Genomic DNA, 19830 nt, shown 5'->3' with positions numbered 1-19830 from the left:
ATCCTATATTATCCACTGTTATGTTGTGTTATTGCTCACCTCCATAGTAGTGCTGCAGAGTAATGTTGTTGTGTTCCCCTGGGCTGAAGACCAGGATGAGTGTGAGGAGGGGAGCCCCTGCTCTCACACCTGTCACAACGCCATGGGGACCTACTACTGCTCCTGTCCCCAAGGGCTCACCATCTCAGCCGACGGCCGGACCTGCCAGGGTGAGCGCACACACACACACACACACACACATGCCTGAACTATACCTTACTCCTAAACATATCTTATACACGCTCCTTCATGTTTCTGTCTGTGTTTTCAGATATCGACGAGTGCGCTCTGAGCGGGCACATGTGCCACGACGGACAGGACTGTGAGAACACTATTGGCTCCTACCGCTGTGTAATGCGCTGTGGGCGGGGCTTCAGGAGGACGGTAGACAGGCTGAGTTGCCAAGGTTACACTCGTCTCCACGTTTGACAGCTAAGACTGACAACAGTGTGTAAAGTGGTGTTACGATAAGTGACACATTGGATTTATAATGATTCATTTGTGTGTTTTGTCAGATGTTAATGAGTGCCAGGAGCCTAACCTGTGTAACCAACACTGTCTGAACACCATTGGTAGCTACCGCTGTGCCTGTGAGCCCGGGTATCAGCTCAGGAACCGACGCTGTATAGGTGAGATACTCTGCCGAGACATTTCGAAAGCATTTTGGAACTCACCATTCAGTGATCGATTAAAATGAATTATTTGGAGATGGCAGGGCTTCTACTGCGTTTCTGCATCCGCTGAGAATTGAGTATCTGACGGCTCAAACATATGCGGCTGGACTTTTAGTTGCCGTGCATAGTGCGTTGCTAGTTTTGATGAGATTGTTTGTCATTGGCGGATCAAAATGTCAATCAAATCCTGATCTGACGCGCCCACACATTCCTGAGAAATGGTCTAGAGAGCAAAATGAGCCGTTTTTGAACACTTTTTTTGTGGATGCTTAAAGAGACACTAACATTTGATATCATATATGCATTTTTACTATTTCAAGCCAAGTTTCCAGAGGCTTTCATACAAAATACCTCTTCATTCCTGAAATGGTTCTCTATCGCTCTTTTCGATTCTCCGTCACAGCAAACTGTGAAGCTGTGTGCAAAAAGGGGCGTCGGTGTTTAGTTTGAGGAAACTGTCCTATTTCCACATTGACAAAACTATAATGAGCTTATTCTACCCTGCTTTTATTAAATCGATTTGATTCAGTTTGTTTACTTTATTAATACCTGCAGGTAGATTTGGTTTGCAGTGTCATCCACACAACAACACAGACAGCAGACAAACGTGATAAAAGTAAAAATACTCACTCAATCATCACTAAAACCCCTAAAACAAAAAGATAATACAAATAAATGTGCAATGTTGCTACAACCTGTTCAGCTGAGTGATGGCTGCTGGAACAAAGCTATTCTTAGGCCAGCTATTTTTCTGCCCTTTGGGACCATAAACCTTTGCCCAGAAGGAAGACGCTGGAACTCACAGTACAAAGGGTGGGACTCATCGTACAGGGACACTGGGTCAAGCTGTGGCTCACCAATCAGCCTACTAGACCAGCCTTTCTCAAACCTGTTTGTCCCAGGGGCCAGTAATCCATGGCCCTCAACCTCTAGAGACCACTTACATGATTTTTCGGGGAAAGAAAGACTAATTTTTTCATTCAATGTATTTTATTAAAAACATTTGGTAGATAGATAGATTTGAAATCTATCTCTCTCTATCTCTCTCCTCAGACATAAACGAGTGCAGGCAGAGGGTGTGTCGCTCGGACCAGCAGTGTAAGAACACGCGAGGCAGCTACACTTGCATCGACCTCTGCCCCACGGGCATGACCAAGGACGGCAACGGGACCTGCGTGGGTGAGCGTGCCGCCGCGACCGCGTGGTCATGGGGTTCGGTCCCGAGCGCAGCACTTAACTCATCAGAGATGAACGTGGGGTTGTTCATGGGGGGGTTGTTTTGGTTCAGGAAACGGTACGTGAATTGTTGAAGTGCTAAACAGTGATGGTGGATCTATGCATGTTCCTGCTGCAGACATGGACGAGTGCCAGGATGGAACCCACCAGTGTCGGTATAACCAGATCTGTGAGAACACCAGGGGGAGTTACCACTGCACCTGCCCTCGGGGGTACCGCTCTCAGGGCGTGGGACGCCCCTGCGTGGGTACGTACCAGTAAACCCCCCGTCAACCCTCTCCCTCTCCCATACCCCCAGCCCTGCCCCGCCCTCAGCCACACCCCCAGCCCTGCCCCCCGCCCTCTCCCACACCCCCAGCCCTGCCCCGCCCTCTCCCACACCCCCAGCCCTGCCCCGCCCTCTCCCACACCCCCAGCCCTGCCCCGCCCTCAGCCGCCTCGCTTCTGCCTGCACACTTCTCTCTCTCTCCCTCTTTCTCTCTCTCCTACTTCTCTTCTCCTTCTTTCTTACAGTACCTGGGTTTGTTCAAAGCTATGTAAACCAGGCCTGTCAGTTTAACACCTTAATTACATTCATTATTTAATCATGCAAACATTAACACGTTACTAAAAATGATTACGCAAACTAATCGCATTCATCGATTTCGTTCAGCTGTAGGTGGCACAGTTGCCGCGTCATTGTTGATTTAACATTATTGAAGCGACAAATTGGATTTGGTCCTGAATGACCCTGTAAGCTACGTCACGCAAAAGCATCTTTGCCTTCAAACAAACTTGAGGAGGCGGATAATCACTTCCAAACGGACAGTTTACTTAAAAAAAAAGAAACTCCCAGATGGGACAGTTAATAAGAGCGTGGTCGTTTGCACACCATCGAAGCAGTTTTAGACTTGTTTATCATCTCAATGATAAACATTTTAACAGCTGTCAGCCCCAGTAGCAAAGGCCTGAACTATTTTACACAAGGATATATCCATGAGATTTGGATTTCGGATGGGGCAGGACACAACATACGAGTTGATGCTAGGTGTTGGCGATGTAAGCTACTGTATGCGGAAGGCACAAACGCCTAACAAACTTACATTTAATTGATCCTGATTAAAATCATCAGGACAAAATCGTGGAGTATGTAAAGCAGGATGAGTAAGTTAGTGGAATCCATTCTTAGAAAATAAGCCTGTGAGAATGATCTGTTACTAGCTACGGGCTAACTAGCTACGGGCTAACTAGCTACTGTACATCAAGTGTAACCCATACAGCTACTGTAATTAGCTACTGTACATCAAGTGTAACCCATACGTTTCGGCATGCCCTTGGTGGGAATCGAACCCAGGTCTCCCACATCCATCCATCCATCCATCCACCTGGGGTCGGGTCACGGAGGTAGCAGTTCCAGCAGGGAGCCCCAGACATCCCTTTCCCTGGCAGCATCGATCAGCTCTGCCTGGGGAATCTTTAGCCGCTCACAGGCCAGTGCGGAAATGTAGTCCTGCCACCTAGTCCTGGGTCTACCCCCGCGGCCTCATTTCGGCCGCTTGTATCCGTGATCTTGTTCTTTCGGTCATGACCCACCCTTCATGACCTAGGTGAGGGTGGGGACGAAGATAACCCGGTAGATCGAGAGCTTTGCCTTTTGGCTCAGCTCTCTTTTCATCACAACAGTGCGGTAAAGCGACTGCAGAACCACACCAGCTGCTCCGTTTCTCCGGCCAAACTTCTTCTCCATGGTTCCCTCACTCGTGAACAAGAATCCCAGTTACTTGGGGGGATTCACTTGGGGTAAGGACTCATTTCCTTCTCAGAGCGGACAAACCATCGGTTTCCTGCTGAGAACCATGGCCTCAGATTTAGAGGTGCTGATTCTCATCCCAGCCGCTTCACACGAACCGATGCGAACCGATCCTGAGAGTGCTGGAGGTCACAGGCCGATGATGCCATCAGGACCACATCATCTGCAAACAACAGCGACACGATCCCCAGCTCACCAAACTGCAAACCCACCTCCTCCCGGCTACACCTCGATATCCTGTCTATGAAAATCACAAACAGGATTGGTGACAAAGCGCAGCCCTGGCGGAGGCCAACCCCCACCGGAAAGGAAGACGACTTACTGCCGAGGACACGGACACAGCTCTCGCTCTGGGTGTACAGGGATTGGAGGGCCCTAAGTAGGGATCCCCTCACCCCATACTCCCACATAACCCTCCACAAGACCTCTCGAGGGACCCGGTCGTAAGCCTTCTCCAAGTCCACAAAACACATGTAGACAGGTTGGGCAAACTCCCAAGCCCCCTCCAAGATCCTCGCGAGAGTGAAGAGCTGGTCGGTGGTTCCACGACCAGGACGAAATCCGCATTGTTCCTCTTCGATCTGAGGTTCGACTATTGGCCGGACCCGCCTTTCCAGCACCTTGGAGTACACTTTCCCTAGGAGGCTGAGTAATGTGATGCCTCTATAATTGGCACACACCCTCTGGTCCCCTTTTTTGAATATTCCATATATATATATATATTTGAATATGCCATACTCCTTTGGCACTGACCCGGACTTCCACGCAATGTTAATTCATCCCACATGACAGACACAATTTTAACCAGCTGCATCAATGAAAAGCTAGCCCTTCACTGGCGCGGGTGGACGGTATTTATACTGGGGGGGAGTGAGTTTAACCAACAACTCGCTACCTACTCGAGGACTCAGGAGAACCCAGTTTCACTCGGTTACACAAGCACCCACAGTAACGTTACTAGCTTCGTAGCTTTTTGTGTTGGCGCTGCTGTAAACTGATGCGTGGAGGGAGGGAGGTGTGGAGTATCGTACAGCTTGTTTTCTTATAACATTATAATACAGCAGCCAGCAGGCTGTTTTTCTGTAGGTTTTAAAAATAATTTTCTTGAAACTAATGTCTAATCTATGAACGCGGGACATGGTTAGTTTGTGAGACATTAGAGGCATGGTCCTAAGAAATCAAACAACTTAATTGGTTATTATTCTCTGTGTGATTGACAGGAAGGAAAGGTCTTTTGAAATAACTTCATTTAGGGGCTTTTGCCAGCAAAAAGTGGATATAGGATCAATTTGCGATTAATCGTGATTAAATAATTACAGATCATGTCATTACTTTTTTTAATTGTTTGACAGCCCTAGTTCTAACACCCCTGCCATCCCACTCAGCTGTGACATCACTGGGGCATCACTGTCCCTCTGCCTGCTCACACCACTACACAGCTGTGACATCACTGTGACATCACTGTCCCTCTGCCTGCTCACACCACTACACAGCTGTGACATCACTGTGACATCACTGTCCCTCTGCCTGCTCACACCACTACACAGCTGCTCTGGGCTGCTGACGAGCTTGGGACCAGCTGCTCTGGGCTGCTGACGAGCTTGGGACCAGCTGCTCTGGGCTGCTGACGAGCTTGGGACCAGCTGCTCTGGGCTGCTGACGAGCTTGGGACCAGCTGCTCTGGGCTGCTGACAAGCTTGAGACCAGCTGCTCTGGGCTGCTGACGAGCTTGGGACCAGCTGCTCTGGGCTGCTGACGAGCTTGAGACCAGCTGCTCTGGGCTGCTGACGAGCTTGGGACCAGCTGCTCTGGGCTGCTGACGAGCTTGGGACCAGCGCAGACAAGCTGCTGTGTGACTATAAGGCCCCCCTGAGCACTTAGCAGTCTTTGATGTGTGATCAGATGCGTGTAAAGATGAGACAGGAAGTGGAAACATGAGGGGGAAGGAAACGGAAGGAAGGGGTTTCAACTGTCCTCTCATCACAAGACCAGCAGCACCACCCCACCTCTCCCTCTTCACTCTGTCCTTCACTTTCTGACCTTTGACATCCAGTCTTTCACCTTTCGCACCTGGGGTTGCTATGCTTTGTAATGGCATACATTCACTGCCCACACGTGACATCATTAAAGGAGTAGTAAAGGGAAAATCATGTTTAGCCCTGTTTTAAGGTTACTTATGATCATATACAATGGTTCAGATCAAGTTGACAAAACTAGCACTTTTGAGAAAGTCTGATAATTGCTCTACCACCGTTTAGGTCATACAATGGATGTGGGTGGGCACCGTGAAAAATCATTCAAAAAATTTCAAAGACAAGAAGCTCACCGAGGGGGTAATTGGTGTCTGTTCTGACATCAAATTCGCCGCAAAGTATGAATCCTTGATCATTTTATGAAATCCATTGACTTGTATTGACACGACCGTTGTAGATGTGTAGATCAATCCGCAGAGGGGATTCAGGAAGCGGAACTACTTCAAGGCATTGCGCGAGATCGGAATCAGTTCAAGCAGAAGTTTACACACGTATGTGCTGCAACTAAATAGTTATATGCTAAATATTTAAAAAAGCCTTTCCAGATGAACTAGAATCTTACTTTATGGCAAATTATATGTCAGAACGCCAACTAACACCTCGGTGAGTTTCTTGTCTTTGAAATTGAGAGTTTAACGTGTTTTTGAATGATTTTTCATGGTGCCCACCCACATCCATTGTATGACTAAAATGGTGGTAGAGCAATTATCAGACTTTCTCAAAAGTGCTAGCTTTGTCAACTTTTTGATCTGAACTATTGTATATGATCCTAAGTAACCTTAAAACAGGGCTGAACATGATTTCCCTTTACTACTCCTTTAACACTGGACCTTGATGTCTGTATTGTCCTTTTTTTTATTGTTGTCTTATCCAATTGGATGCATTTTCATACTTAAACATTCATACTTAAACAACACACTTTAAACTAATATTTAAATTTAACTTATGTTTGATAAGACAATGGCATTGTCAAATCAAACATTAGTATTTATCCTCAATTTAGAATAGATTCAGCCTCAATACATTTCTGCCTTATGGACATGAAGATGTGTTGTCATGCAGTGGGGTGATTGACATATCCCCTTCTCTTTCCCTCCCTGATCCCATCTTTCACCTCCATTTTCATCCTCCCATCATCATCTTCTATCCTTCTCTCTGCCCATTTATGTATCCTTCGTACATCTCTCCATCCCTCCTCCTCTCCTCCCTCCCTTCCTCCGTCTGCTCCTGGTGCTGCCCCCTTGTGGTGGGGGAAGACATTAATGAGTGTGAGCGGTTGCCCCAGCCCTGCGCCCACCAGTGTGTCAACACTCCCGGCAGCTTCAAGTGCACCTGCCCGCCAGGGCGCCACCTGCTGGGCGACGGCCAGTCCTGCGCGGGGCTGGAGAGGCTGCCCAGCTACGAGAGCTTCTCATACAGCTACGGCAGCTCCCAGTCCTCCCTCCAGCGCCAGTACCATAGCCTGGCCTCTCAGAGCTACCACTCCTACGCAAACCCTGGGGGGCGCTATAGGTCGCGTAGACGCAGCGGGGCCCCAGTCCCGCCCCTACGGTCCCTCCTCACCTGTCTGCAAGGGTACGAGGCCAGGAGTGGCCGCTGCCTAGGTAACTATGGAGGAGGCGGGGCTGGGGCAAGGAGGGAGGAGTCAGAGATTGAGGGACGCTGATCTCTCTGCATGCGGTGGCTGCGCTTTGCTTTGAGGTGTGGCTGGCTTATATGTGCTCTCTCAGTCAGCTGGTGTGTCTGAGTGTGTATTTAGTGTAACAGTGCATTTCTGTGTGTGTGTCTGTGTGTGTGTGTGTGTGTTTGAACAGACATAAATGAGTGTGAGGTGAGAGACACATGTCAGCATGAGTGTATGAACACACCGGGCAGTCACCGGTGTCTGTGTCCAGCTGGCTACCGCCTCATGACAAACGGCAAGACCTGCCATGGTGAGTCCAGTCAATCTTTCATTCATTCATTCATGCATGCATTCATTCATTCATTCATTCATTCATTCATTCATTCATTCATTCATTCGTTCGTTCATGCATTCATTCATTCATTCATTCATTCATTCATTCATTCATGCATGCATTAATTCATTCATTCATTCATTCATACATGCGTTCATTAAAAACAATGTATTGCTGTGACTGTCTGAAGTTTTCATATTCAGATAATGTGACTCCAGTCAAATTTTTTTACATAACTTATGTGCACCTCAGATGTAGATGAGTGCCTAGAGCAGAATATCCAGTGTGGGACCAGCAGGATGTGCTTCAACATGAGAGGAAGTTACCAGTGCATAGACACGCCCTGTCCGACGAATTATCAAAGAGACCCAGCCACAGGGTAAAGAAACCAATTATGTATCTAATGTAAACTCTCGTTATGATTCGTTAGTACACTGTGTGTACAGTGCGACGCTTAAGTGTCTCTTGTCTGTCGTAGGTTCTGTCTGAAGAACTGCCCTCCTAATGACCTGGAGTGTGCCCTGAGCCCATACGCACTGGAGTACAAGCTTCTGTCCCTCCCCTTTGGCATCGCAGCCAATCAGGATCTGATCCGGCTGGTGGCCTACACACAGGACGGCGTGATGCACCCACGCACCACCTTCCTAGCCGTGGATGAGGATGTGACGCTACCCTTCGCCCTGCGCGACGAGAACCTCAAGGGGGTGCTGTTCACCACGCGGGCGCTGCGCCAACCGCACACCTACCGCATGAAGGTGCGAGCCCTGTCGTACAGCGCCGACGGGGGCATCGAATACCAGACCACCTTCATTGTCTACATCGCAGTCTCCGCCTACCCTTACTGAGAGCACTTTAACTGACGACGGGGTGGCGCGAAGGGTCGCGACCTCTGTATGCAGCACCACTGAGAGAAAGCGTGTGCGTGTGTGTGTTTGTGGTCGGGAAGCTGCCACGTAAATAACAGAATAAAAGACTTGCGTGGGAGAGGTCGGACAGGAAAACAGCACTGCAAAGCCAGGAGGAGGATTGAGAAAGGACTGAACACTGGCCCCTGGTGCACACCTAATAGTTTACACAACAGTGACTTGGAAGATAAAGCCTGTTTATAAGCCAGCCAGACCACCCCCCCCCCCCCCCCCCCCCCCACAAAGGTTGTGGCTTACTCCTTGCAACAAAGAACCACATTATGTGCATTTGGACAAATATTGCTAACCCATTTAAGTTTTACAGTCAATACAAATCAATCAAAGGTTTGATATTATACACAATATCGTTGCCTGCTGTTGTTAGTGCGTGGTTAAGGAAATAAAATAATTGGGCAGAGAATGAAAAATGCACACAGCAATGGTTCTGTTTAGAGGGTTCTGTTGTAGATGTGTGCGTATATTGTCCCATACCGGTCTACCACAGTGTGTCGTGATATCTAGGGTCCATGAGTCCACCGTTGGCCCCGAATGTAGGCTCCCTCCCTGCTACAGAAGATCTCACAGTGGTAGAAAAAGCAACACTAGTTGATAGCCTATATTTACGTCTACCTATTAACTTATTGGGAAGTGCTTGAATAAGAAAAAAGGGGCTGTTCTCTCCTTAGCTCAGCTGTCGTGTTGGTCGCCAAAGCAACGTTGTGACTCGACAGATATTCATTTGATTGGTGTGAAATGGTGCTTGTAGAGCCTCGGCGAGGTAAGTTTGATGGTCAAACACTCGTCCACCTCAGGTAATCGTCCGTCACGACCCCGTCACGACCCCGAGACACAATATCTCTCCCTTTTTTGTCTCTGTAAAACTGTAGTTATGGTTACAGCATACCTGTCAATACATCATATTAGATTTATATGGCTCTGTTAATGCTCCATCCATAATCATTCACCAAGATGTATTCTATTTTTATGGTTTGTATATAAGTGTTTTTTTCTCAGAATGTATTGCCATATTGTATTGTATTCCTTTTTTTTTTTTTTTACAAAAAAATAAACACATTGACAAATATACAATCAAAACTAACAGGTTTTCTTATATATGCATCTTTATTTAATCACAAAAGCACAAACAAAACAAAGAAAATATTCAGTAAGGCAGTTTTTACACCAGTTTGGTATGTCCCATTATGTTTTTGCACTTGGTCACAAAAGCATCGATCATTACTGCATTAGAAAAATATCTTAATGTCTGGGTATGCGATCACTGATGACATCATGAAAACAAAATTTCCCACTTGAGTAAGATATTAACTTATTAAAAACGTGGCTTCGCTGTAGAACATGATTCTCACTGATTTAATACAAAGACCTTCCTCAGCTGTAGATGGATGGGGGTCGCCTCCACCAGCAAGCGCTTGGTACAAATGAGCTGAAACTACTGAATTAAAAGCCGAGACATGTTGATGTAACTTGTATGGATAATGTATATCTTTCCAGTGAATCAATTGCTTATTCATGTCTCACATTTAGATTTTCTACATGTCTGGAATCAATCTTACCACCCGCTTATCAAGGTGGAAAACAAAAAGTGGTTACAGTTCATAATTTAAAACTTTCAGGAAAGTACATAAAATAATTTTGGCAACAAATGCAATCTACCTGGATGAGGCAGAGAAAGCTTTCAAGAGCATAACTCAGGATGTGCAGTCAACAAAGTATAACACACAAGCATAACAATGCCTCAACATACGTACATAATCTCACAGGTTAATCAGGGACCATGCAGATGCTGGCAAAGACGCCGTTGCTCTTTTCCTCTTGAACTTATTGTTGGGTGAGAACAAATTTAGATTTGCCTCATATACAGAAGGTATGGGTGTGAAGAAACATGTAGACAATTAAAGAAATGTGTAGACTATAAAAGGAGGACACAAAAATAAAAAAAAAGTCCAAAAGACACCGGTCGACTTACAACAAAGAAACTTACAATTCAGAATAATGTCCCTTAATAACAGGCAGAGAGGACACGATGATACTGAGGCAATGTCTCTTTATAAAAGGTGAAAGGTCTTGGACCGATGCACTGCTAACGCATAGGCTGCAACAGCACAGAGATAGATAGGATAACGGCCTTTTAGGTGAGGGTGGGTGAGGGGATACTGAGGAATTAAGGAGAGGGGCATTAATGAGAATGGTGTTGCTGGGGGGACCCAGAGATGCATTGTGGGTAATAATCCTGCAGGCAGGATGAATAGATGGATGGGTAACGAGAGAGGGAAGGGACCTCCTGTGTGTCAGTGAGGCCTGCCCATTCCCACCCTGCGTCATCTGTGGCTGTGCTGTTTCAGGATGTCCCCACTGCTATGATCAGGAAGGGACTCGCTGTCTGGGAATCATGCTTTCATTCCCTCAGGAACTCTCTGTGCAGCTTATTAGACAGACGACAAAACGCTCGTTCAAAACGAGAGGATGGTGATATTGCAGTGAAAATAGTCTGGGAGAGATTATCCTGAGAGAAGTAAAGCAGGGCCAAATGAATACAAAATTATCCGTGTGTGTGTGTGTGTGTGTGTGTGTGTGTGTGTGTGTGTGTGTGTGTGTGTGTGTATGTGTGTGTGTGTGTGTGTGTGTGGAGAGAGAGAGAGAGAGAGAGAGAGAGAGAGAGAGAGAGAGAGAGAGAGAGAGAGAGGAGAGAGCGAGAGAGAGAGAGCGCGAGAGAGAGAGCGCGAGAGAGAGAGCGCGAGAGAGAGAGAGAGAGAGAGAGAGAGAGAGAGAGAGAATCTTAGGCCAGCAGTAGAAAGGTAGTCGGGAGCTCCTGTGTTGCAGCCCCGTGAGCAGCAGTAGCATTCAGTACCGGGTGGTCTCCCTCTCACATGCGTGATGTGGAGCGTCGCTCCGTTGCTCTTCGGTTAGACAGTCTTCCTGGCTGTCAGGACCCTGATGATGCAGCCGACTCCGCCTGTAGAGAGAGCCTGGAGACGGAGGGAAATAGTGGTGTGAGTACCGCATTTATCAATCACAGTAAGTTTGTTGATGTGTGTGTGCTGCCCGTGTGTGTGCTGCCTATGTGTGTGCTGCCTATGTGTGTGCTGCCCGTGTGTGTGCTGCCCGTGTGTGTGTGCTGCCCGTGTGTGTGCTGCCCGTGTGTGTTTCAAAGAGAGAGAGAGAATAGCTGTGTTCGGAATCGCTCCCTCGTTCCCTCACTCCCTATTCCCTATATAGGGTTCACCATGTAGTGAACTACCTAGGGAATGGAGAAAATGTAGAGTACATGCGCTGTTCCCTGCAAATCAAGGTGAATTGTGGGTAATAAATAGTGGACTATATAGGGAACGAAAATTCCGTGGAGAATTCGGACACTACAAACAAAATGGCTGACGCCCTATATAGTGCACTATATAGTGAACAGGGAGCGATTCCGAACACGGCTAATGAGCACCTTTTCATGCCACTGCAGCAGGACGGCGCTGCTGTTTTCCGACGGCCTCTCGAAGCCCTTGTAGATGTACTTCATGAGCAGGTCCACTCCATTCTTGTCCAGAGACTGAACCCCCTTCTCTATGTCACTACTTTTAAAGGCGCTGAGCACCTTTAAGACCAGGCCCTCGGCGCGGTCCTGGCACACAAATGAGACACAAACACAGTGTGTTAGAGTAGCCATCACGCACGTATTTCCAGTAGCTGTGCTAGCATAAATGGGTGATTCACAGATGCATTAAGAAATATGTTGTGTAATGAGAGACAGAGGAGGCTAGATCCAATGAAAGTGAGTTCAGTTCTTCCGACTCACCTTGACGTTCTGGTTCTTCGTGTTGATTGGCGGGTTCTTCAGGACCGCATGCAACGCCTCCATAAGGTTCCCTGTGCAGGGAGGGGTTAAGGAGCGCTAACACAACACACCGCTGAACCCATGCAACAGGAAATACTATTTTAGTCCCGGTTCAATATGATTTACTCAAGAATATAATCAGCAATGCCATCTTGAAAACTATTCTGACACTGCCAGTCGAGCAGTAGTCCTCCTATAGACATATATGGTATCAAACTTCCCTTCCTCCTTCATTACTTCTGTTAACTTAAAAGGGAGTAATATATTAAAGGGGTGGTTTCTGTCCTTGTGGGAGTTGCACAGGCAGTAATTCCTGGAATGTGGAATCAGACAAGTCTGGACAGTAGTGACCCCATGAGATAGTTATGACTTGACGAGAACTTAGAGGAGTCCAACCCCGCCCCTCCGGGGAATGTTCTAGAGTCTAACCCCGCCCCTCCTGGGAATGTTCTGGAGTCAAATCCCGGAACCCAATCCTCGAATATGCTACGTTAACATGATCTGGAACCAATACGCTCACATAAACCAGGAGAACCTCACGTTAGTTAGATAGCTGGCCTAGCTAACGTGAGCTAATTTCATAAAATCCCACTCAACCCCGCAAATGCCGACGTTAGCTAACGTTAGATACTCGGACAGCTAACGCTAGCTAGCTGCAGCCAATGTTAGCTGGAAAGAGCCGAGGCAAGCAACTAATAGCCTGGCTACCTAGTTAATGGTGCGTTCGTTTGTGGTCGGAGGTGGCAAGTCGCAAGTGGGAAAATACCTACCTCCGACCTGTGTGCATTCGAGCTATATACCATTATGGTGCATTCGTTTATAACTGGGAGGTGGCAAATTGCGAATTGCTACTAGGAATGATTAAATAAAACACCGCATGAACTCGCACTTCCTCGTCGCAAATTCGGATATGTTTCTCAGCCCCCAGTTGCTCGAATGCACTAGATATAACTAGGTAACTGTGATATAATGGTATATAGATATAACTAGGTAACTGTGATATAATGGTATATAGATATAACTAGGTAACTGTGATATAATGGTATATAGATATAACTAGGTAACTGTGATATAATGGTATATAGCTCGAATGCACACAGGTCGGAGGTAGGTATTTTGCCACTTGCGACTTGCCAGCTCCGACCACAAACGAACGTACCATTATATCACAGTTACCTAGTTATATCTATATACCATTATATCACAGTTACCTAGTTATATCTATATACCATTATATCACAGTTACCTAGTTATATCTATATACCATTATATCACAGTTACCTAGTTATATCTATATACCATTATATCACAGTTACTAGTTATATCTAGTGCATTCGAGCAACTGGGGGCTGAGAAACATCCGAATTTGCGACGAGGAAGTGCGAGTTCATGCGGTGTTTTATTTAATCATTCCTAGTAGCAAGTCGCAATTTGCCACCTCCCAGTTAAAAACGAACGCACCATAACTAGCCTACCTACACACATACAGACATCCTCGCCTAGACAGATAGCAGCTAGCTGGACTAGTTATCGACACGTATCATGAAAAAGGATATTGTCTAATCAGTGAATCAACCTCTGCTTCGTCAGGACCCAGTTGGTTTTCTCCTCCATCCTCCTCGTCGACAAATTTGTTCTCGTCATATTCATCCACATCTACTTTCCTGAAACGGTCAGATACTGTATTCTTCGACATGATGCTAGGTTGTTATCCCTTCTTTCGTTTAGATATGAGCAATTTAATCCGACTTTTGTTCTAGATGCAAAGCCGTCTGTCTGCTTCGGCTCTTGCTTCCTATTTTATCATCAGCGAGTCAGCTCTCAGCAGAATGTGGGACTGCAGGGTCGATTCCGTGTCACTAGAGGGCGCTAAAACCTAAGAAATAAATAGTGTGCTGGAATAGATGGGACCTCTAGCACATCTTGAGAGAAATTGGATACACGAATAAACATTATGCGACAATAACAAAAATGTCTCATCCATTTATGTTTTCATACTGGCACATACTCCAGTCGGTATATCTTTGTATTCTTATAGTTTTAAGATCCTTATAGATTTAAGTAATCTGTAATTAAATATATGCATATTGTTCAGCTCATTCCGTTCTTATAGTTTGTATTTTTACTTTCATTTTTTATTGTATTTTTACTCTACTTATTAAACACACTAGCTAGCAACATTTCACTGTACATTATACCTGTATGATATATAGATAACAAATACATCTGGCTTTGACTTTCTGACCCAATTTCTTTAATTTGGTTTTGTGCAGAAGATTTGAACTCACCTCTATTAAACTCTATGAGTAAGACCTGGGTGTATTTGTATTTCCGGACAGGCTGGAATCCAAACAGATGAAATATAGCTCCTCCCTAGTCTGTGTGACTCATACTCAAGTACTCTTGGCTGCTGCGGAAGTATTTACTTTACCGTCAGGTCACGGTCGAGAGGATGCCAGTCGACCATGGTGGTCTTTCATGATGGATTCCAGGGCTAGTCTCTGGAGCAAAGACCAGTTTAGACTCCATGATGTCAGACCTAGCCTACGTCAAATGACTGTGCACTTTTTTGTTTGCATAATATACACTTACAATATCTGGACCTGGCATACAATTTCTCAAAATAAACGCCATATTTATCTTTAAAGGAATTGTGCAACACGAAACAAATTCCTGTTCAACATTAGAATAAACTAGTGCCTAAAAGACTTGCCTTGTGGTGCGTTTGACACACATATAACGGTAGGACATGTAACATTTTAATGAGCCGCCATGTTTAGACACTTGGTCCTTTTCCCATAGAAAAAAAGGCACAAATAACACAAATACACTATTTCTTATTTGGTCCCAACATACTGGACCTACTGTATCTGACCGGTCAGGCCAGGTCAGGTCAGGTCAGGTCAGGTCAGGTCAGGCCAGGCCAGGCCAGGCCAGGCCAGGCCAGGCCAGGCCAGGCCAGGTTCCAGCCAGACTCTTCCACATGCATTTCCAACATGGTGAGTAATTATGTCTCACACAGTTGCTGAATAACAGAAATACCTGACTGGAGTCACAGAAAGTGAGTAAAAAGACAGAGGGAGAGATCCTTTTAATATCCTCTGATAGGCATGCAATATGTGTACACACACACACACTCCTTTTCCTGGTTGTGTGCACTCCTCTGATAGGCATGCAATATGTGTACACACGCACACACACACACACACAGACTCCTGTGCCTGGTTGTGTGCACTCCTCTGATAGGCATGCAATCACATGCACACACGCACACTTTACCTGTTGGCTCCTCCTGAGTTGCCCCATGGGTCCTGTGGAAGAACAGAACCTGACTCGGCACACCAAGAGGACAACATGCAGGCACATGTATGACCCTTGTGTGTGTGTGTGTGTGTGTGTGTGTGTGTGTGTGTGTGTGTGTGTGTGTGTGCGTGTGTGTATGTGTGCATGCAGGCACATGTATGACCCTTGTGTGTGTGCGTGTGTGTGTGTATGTGTGCAAATTTGTTTTCCCAGCCACACACAATGCAGACAGGTACTTATGAGGCAGCAGTACTGAGTGAGACATTTCCCTGCCTGAAGAGAGATGCCCCTGAGACTTCCTGAAGAGATGCCCCTAAGACTTCCTGAAGAGATGCCCCTAAGACTTCCTGAAGAGATGCCCCTAAGACTTCCTGAAGAGATGCCCCTAAGACTTCCTGAAGAGATACCCCTAAGACTTCCTGAAGAGATGCCCCTAAGACTTCCTGAAGAGATGCCCCTAAGACTTCCTGAAGAGATGCCCCTAAGACTTCCTGAAGAGATGCCCCTAAGACTTCCTGAAGAGATGCCCCTAAGACTTCCTGAAGAGATGCCCCTAAGACTTCCTGAAGAGATGCCCCTAAGACTTCCTGAAGAGATGCCCCTAAGACTTCCTGAAGAGATGCCCCTAAGACTTCCTGAAACAATGCCACTTAGACTTCCTGAAGAGATGCCCCTAAGACTTCCTGAAGAGATGCCCCTGAGACTTCCTGAAGAGATGCCCCTAAAACTTCCTAAAGAGATGAGATGCCCCTAAGACTTCCTGAAACGATGCCTCTAGGACTGCAAAGTATCTAACACACATAATTAACGTTCTCATGTGATGGGAATATTACTTTTCCATGATTATTTAATTGGGGGATCTAATGATGTACTGGGTAATGTGTTGTAACAGGCCTCTGATGGGAGAGGTTGAGGGTGGCTACAGTCACTATGTACTGTACTGTAGATGACAGATTTAGATGAAGCTCATAACCTTAACCCTGCTGTTCTCCACAGGTTTGATTTCAGATCCACTGCTCTATCCAAATATGTTCATATTCCCAGTGTTTCTGAAGTGGAGAGAGGAGTTCTTAGAGAGTATGAACCAGATTCACACAAATGTACATCAGGGAGCCTAGCTAGGTAATTCCTTTCATAATGCTCAGGTGGTCCTGCCAATAAGAGGCACTGCACAGTACAGGCCTACTGTAGAGAACTCCTTGTAGAATCTTTGCCTTTATCCTTGACCACAATAACATTTAGGGAGGGTTTTTTTATTATTTAGGATTATTAAGAAAGTAGACAATTTTCCTTCCCTTTTTTATTCCGTTGTGTGTACTACAGTATGTGACGTCGGGAATTACATGTTAAAACAAGACAGTCAAATGAATGCTTATTTACACTACTTGGTTCCCAGTGGTAATTCCTTCCACTATGCATCCATTTGTGCAAACAATTCTGAAAAGGCTGATTATTTGCCATAGTGAAAATGAAGATATGAACTCAAAATAAAAAAGGATATGAAAGACACAAATTGTTTCCTACAGTACATGTACTCATACTATATAACCCATACATTGCTTGTCATCTCCACGTTGTGTGCTGTATGACAAAGATTCTTCCTTCCTTGTGTTACATGGCACAATCATAAAATACACAAGCACTTATAAATGAACATAGCCTATTACATAAATGAACATATTACAAATATAGAAAATTCAACAATAATTTGCAAAAGATTACAATGACACAAAAGACAATGACTAGTTGTGACTAACAGCATCTTTATTTCGAGCAGCTCCGGTACGACCCAGAAAAGCACATCATTTCCCCCATATGATCTCTAAAGAACAGGCTGCAATGTGAGCCTGCAGTCATTGAGATGGAGGTGTGAGATTCCCCTGCGTGCCGAGCGCCCCTCAACCCCTGCAGCTGGGGGTGTGATGTGTCACATTCCAGCCCTCAGACGCTGCAGGTAGAGGTGTAGTGTGTAAAATTCCACTAAGCGGTGCGGACAGCCTTGTTGCCAAGTGGGATGGTTGTTCACCATGTCACGCCATGGTCTCACCACCCCATCCCTCTCACCTCATCACCAGTCACATCAGCCCATATCTGGGACGGGGGGGGGGAGTTGGAAGAGAAAGGGAGGTGGCAGATACACTTTCCCTTTTCTCTCTCTCAGGGGTCATGGAAAGGTCACAGAGAGGAAATGATTCAACAGAAACACCCGGTCTGAGTATGGAATGGGAGGCCTGAAATAATACACTCAGGATGAATAACAGATATGAACGTGAGAGAGAGAGAGAGAGAGAGAGAGAGAGAGAGACACCATTTCTATGGCACTGAGATTTTGTTTTTCAAAATGCTGGGTTTAATGTGGAGACACTCCCTATGTGAGTAAACATCATTAAGATGTTTGAGGTATCTGAAGGGGTGCTCTGTGTGTTTTAATAGTTGCCATCAAACCAAACCAATTTGGAAGGAGCACCTTCCAGTCCACGGTTTCCAGTTGAGATCACATATTATATATATATCAAGAGTTACACTTAACAAATGGAATGTCCTCAGTTTATGCTTCACGCATCTTAAATCTCGTACAGACTTTAAGGGTCCTTTACACACAGTTGAGTTGCCGTTGGGTCACATTGGATAGAAAAAAACAGACATGATACATGGAGGCTTTTCCAAAAAAGTATGTAACTTTCCATAACAAAATCGAAGACAATCTCAAGACTCCTTCCATGCCTGGTCTGGGATTCTGATTGGCTCGTAGGCTCTGACCTTCTGTCTTCACTTCCGCTCTTTTCTTTTCGTCTCCCGCTTGAGGAACTTCTTGTTTTGGATCTCGTTGAGAGACAGGGAGACGGAACAGCGAGACGGGTTCTCCTTCCTGTACATGATGCTCTCCTTGATGGCATCTTTAATCACCTGAGATACACGTGGTGGTAGGAAGGAGGAAATGTTGAAAAACCTACACACACAGTAGCTATCTGTATGACTGGCCAATTCACTGCTCACCACAATCTTTATAGAAACGTAGTTGGTGGGTGGATAAAGCAAACAGCACACGCACCCACGCCGTTTGATGTAGGGGGGGGGCAAATAATTGCAGACAATTGAGCCACCTTTGATGTTGATGTATGTTTTACATGTATTAGATTTGGTTGGGAGAAATGACATTTCCATAGCTGGAATGTTGTTTTGCTTACATTAGTGCTGGTTAACTGAACTGATCTTCCTACATTCAGTTACTCATGTGATTGAGTAGATTAAAACTACCTACTGTGTATAAAGAACCAATATGATCTTGGGAAACCCCTTGATTAGGTCTGACTGTGTGGACTGACCTGTAATGTACTGATATCAAATACAATGAACCAGGAAGAAATCAGCAAATCATCATTTGAATGTGGCACTCCAGGAGATATGCTATCTGACTTTCCAGCGCCTCAACTTTCATAATGTTGCAAGAACTAGCCTTGAAAGACTACTCAGAGTGAGCTGTAGATACAGTTAGTTGTTTGTAGCAGAACTGACCTGGATGTTATTGAGCGTGTTGAACTCCATGAGGTCGTGCAGCTGGGTGTAGGCCTGGTTGGAGTACTGGAAGTTGAAGGTGGAGTACGGCGTCTCGGGGTCGTCGAAAATGTCAAAGTCCGCAAACTCCTTGTCCTGCTCCGTCTCCCGAGGGACTCCTGCAAATTAAACAGCCAAGACTCCATATGTGTCGAGTGTAGGGGACACACTGACAGCTGCTCATTACCACAGGAATGCTGCTTTCATTTCTCCTCTGATAAATTTGTTCATATATTATGAATTATCTATGAACAACGACACAACTTTCAACAGTCACACGGTCCTACATGCAGCAGTTAGAATGACCCAGTCACACTGTCCTACATGCAGCAGAATTTGAATGACCTAGCTACAGTAGTGAAAGACTATTTTCTCAGTGAGTGAGAAGGAGTAGTGAGGGGGCTAGCCAGTGTCTGTGTTTCTTCCAACGGTTGATATATAGTCTATTTACACACAGAGCTGTCCCATTGCAGTGAGACATTCCCACTGGACAC

The 19830-nt window shown here is 45.8% G+C and overlaps 3 protein-coding genes across 3 annotated transcripts in view; 1 reads left to right on the top strand and 2 right to left on the bottom strand.

Annotated features, from left to right (window-relative positions):
* hmcn1 (hemicentin 1) overlaps positions 1–8574 on the top strand; it is a gene marked incomplete at both ends in the record, with an annotated part of 177189 nt that extends 168615 nt beyond the window's left edge. The window contains 9 exon segments of the mRNA XM_084459084.1: positions 90–209; positions 311–445; positions 555–668; positions 1767–1892; positions 2068–2196; positions 7028–7375; positions 7586–7705; positions 7982–8108; positions 8208–8574. Coding sequence (XP_084315210.1) covers positions 90–209; positions 311–445; positions 555–668; positions 1767–1892; positions 2068–2196; positions 7028–7375; positions 7586–7705; positions 7982–8108; positions 8208–8574 — 1586 coding nt within the window.
* A 2808-nt stretch (positions 8575–11382) lies between these two features.
* Positions 11383–14225, bottom strand: arpc5b (actin related protein 2/3 complex, subunit 5B). Its single transcript, XM_084459232.1, has 4 exons — positions 14035–14225; positions 12440–12512; positions 12089–12265; positions 11383–11621 (listed from the first exon to the last, which is right to left on the bottom strand). The coding sequence occupies exons 1-4, from the start codon at positions 14172–14174 to the stop codon at positions 11559–11561; spliced, it is 453 nt and encodes a 150-aa protein (XP_084315358.1). The 5' UTR covers positions 14175–14225; the 3' UTR covers positions 11383–11558.
* Positions 14226–18550: 4325 nt separating this feature from the next.
* pla2g4ab (phospholipase A2, group IVAb (cytosolic, calcium-dependent)) overlaps positions 18551–19830 on the bottom strand; it is a gene marked incomplete at its 3' end in the record, with an annotated part of 30026 nt that continues 28746 nt past the window's right edge. The window contains exons 16-17 of the mRNA XM_084459166.1: positions 19298–19455; positions 18551–18688 (exon numbers count right to left, since the gene is read on the bottom strand). Coding sequence (XP_084315292.1) covers positions 18551–18688; positions 19298–19455 — 296 coding nt within the window. The remainder of the gene's footprint in view (positions 18689–19297; positions 19456–19830) is intronic.

Source organism: Borostomias antarcticus, assembly GCF_949987555.1.
Source record: "Borostomias antarcticus genome assembly, chromosome: 26".
NCBI classification, from domain to species: Eukaryota; Metazoa; Chordata; class Actinopteri; order Stomiiformes; family Stomiidae; genus Borostomias; species Borostomias antarcticus.
Note: the sequence above shows the minus strand (reverse complement) of the source record. Positions and strands in the feature narration are given on the sequence as shown.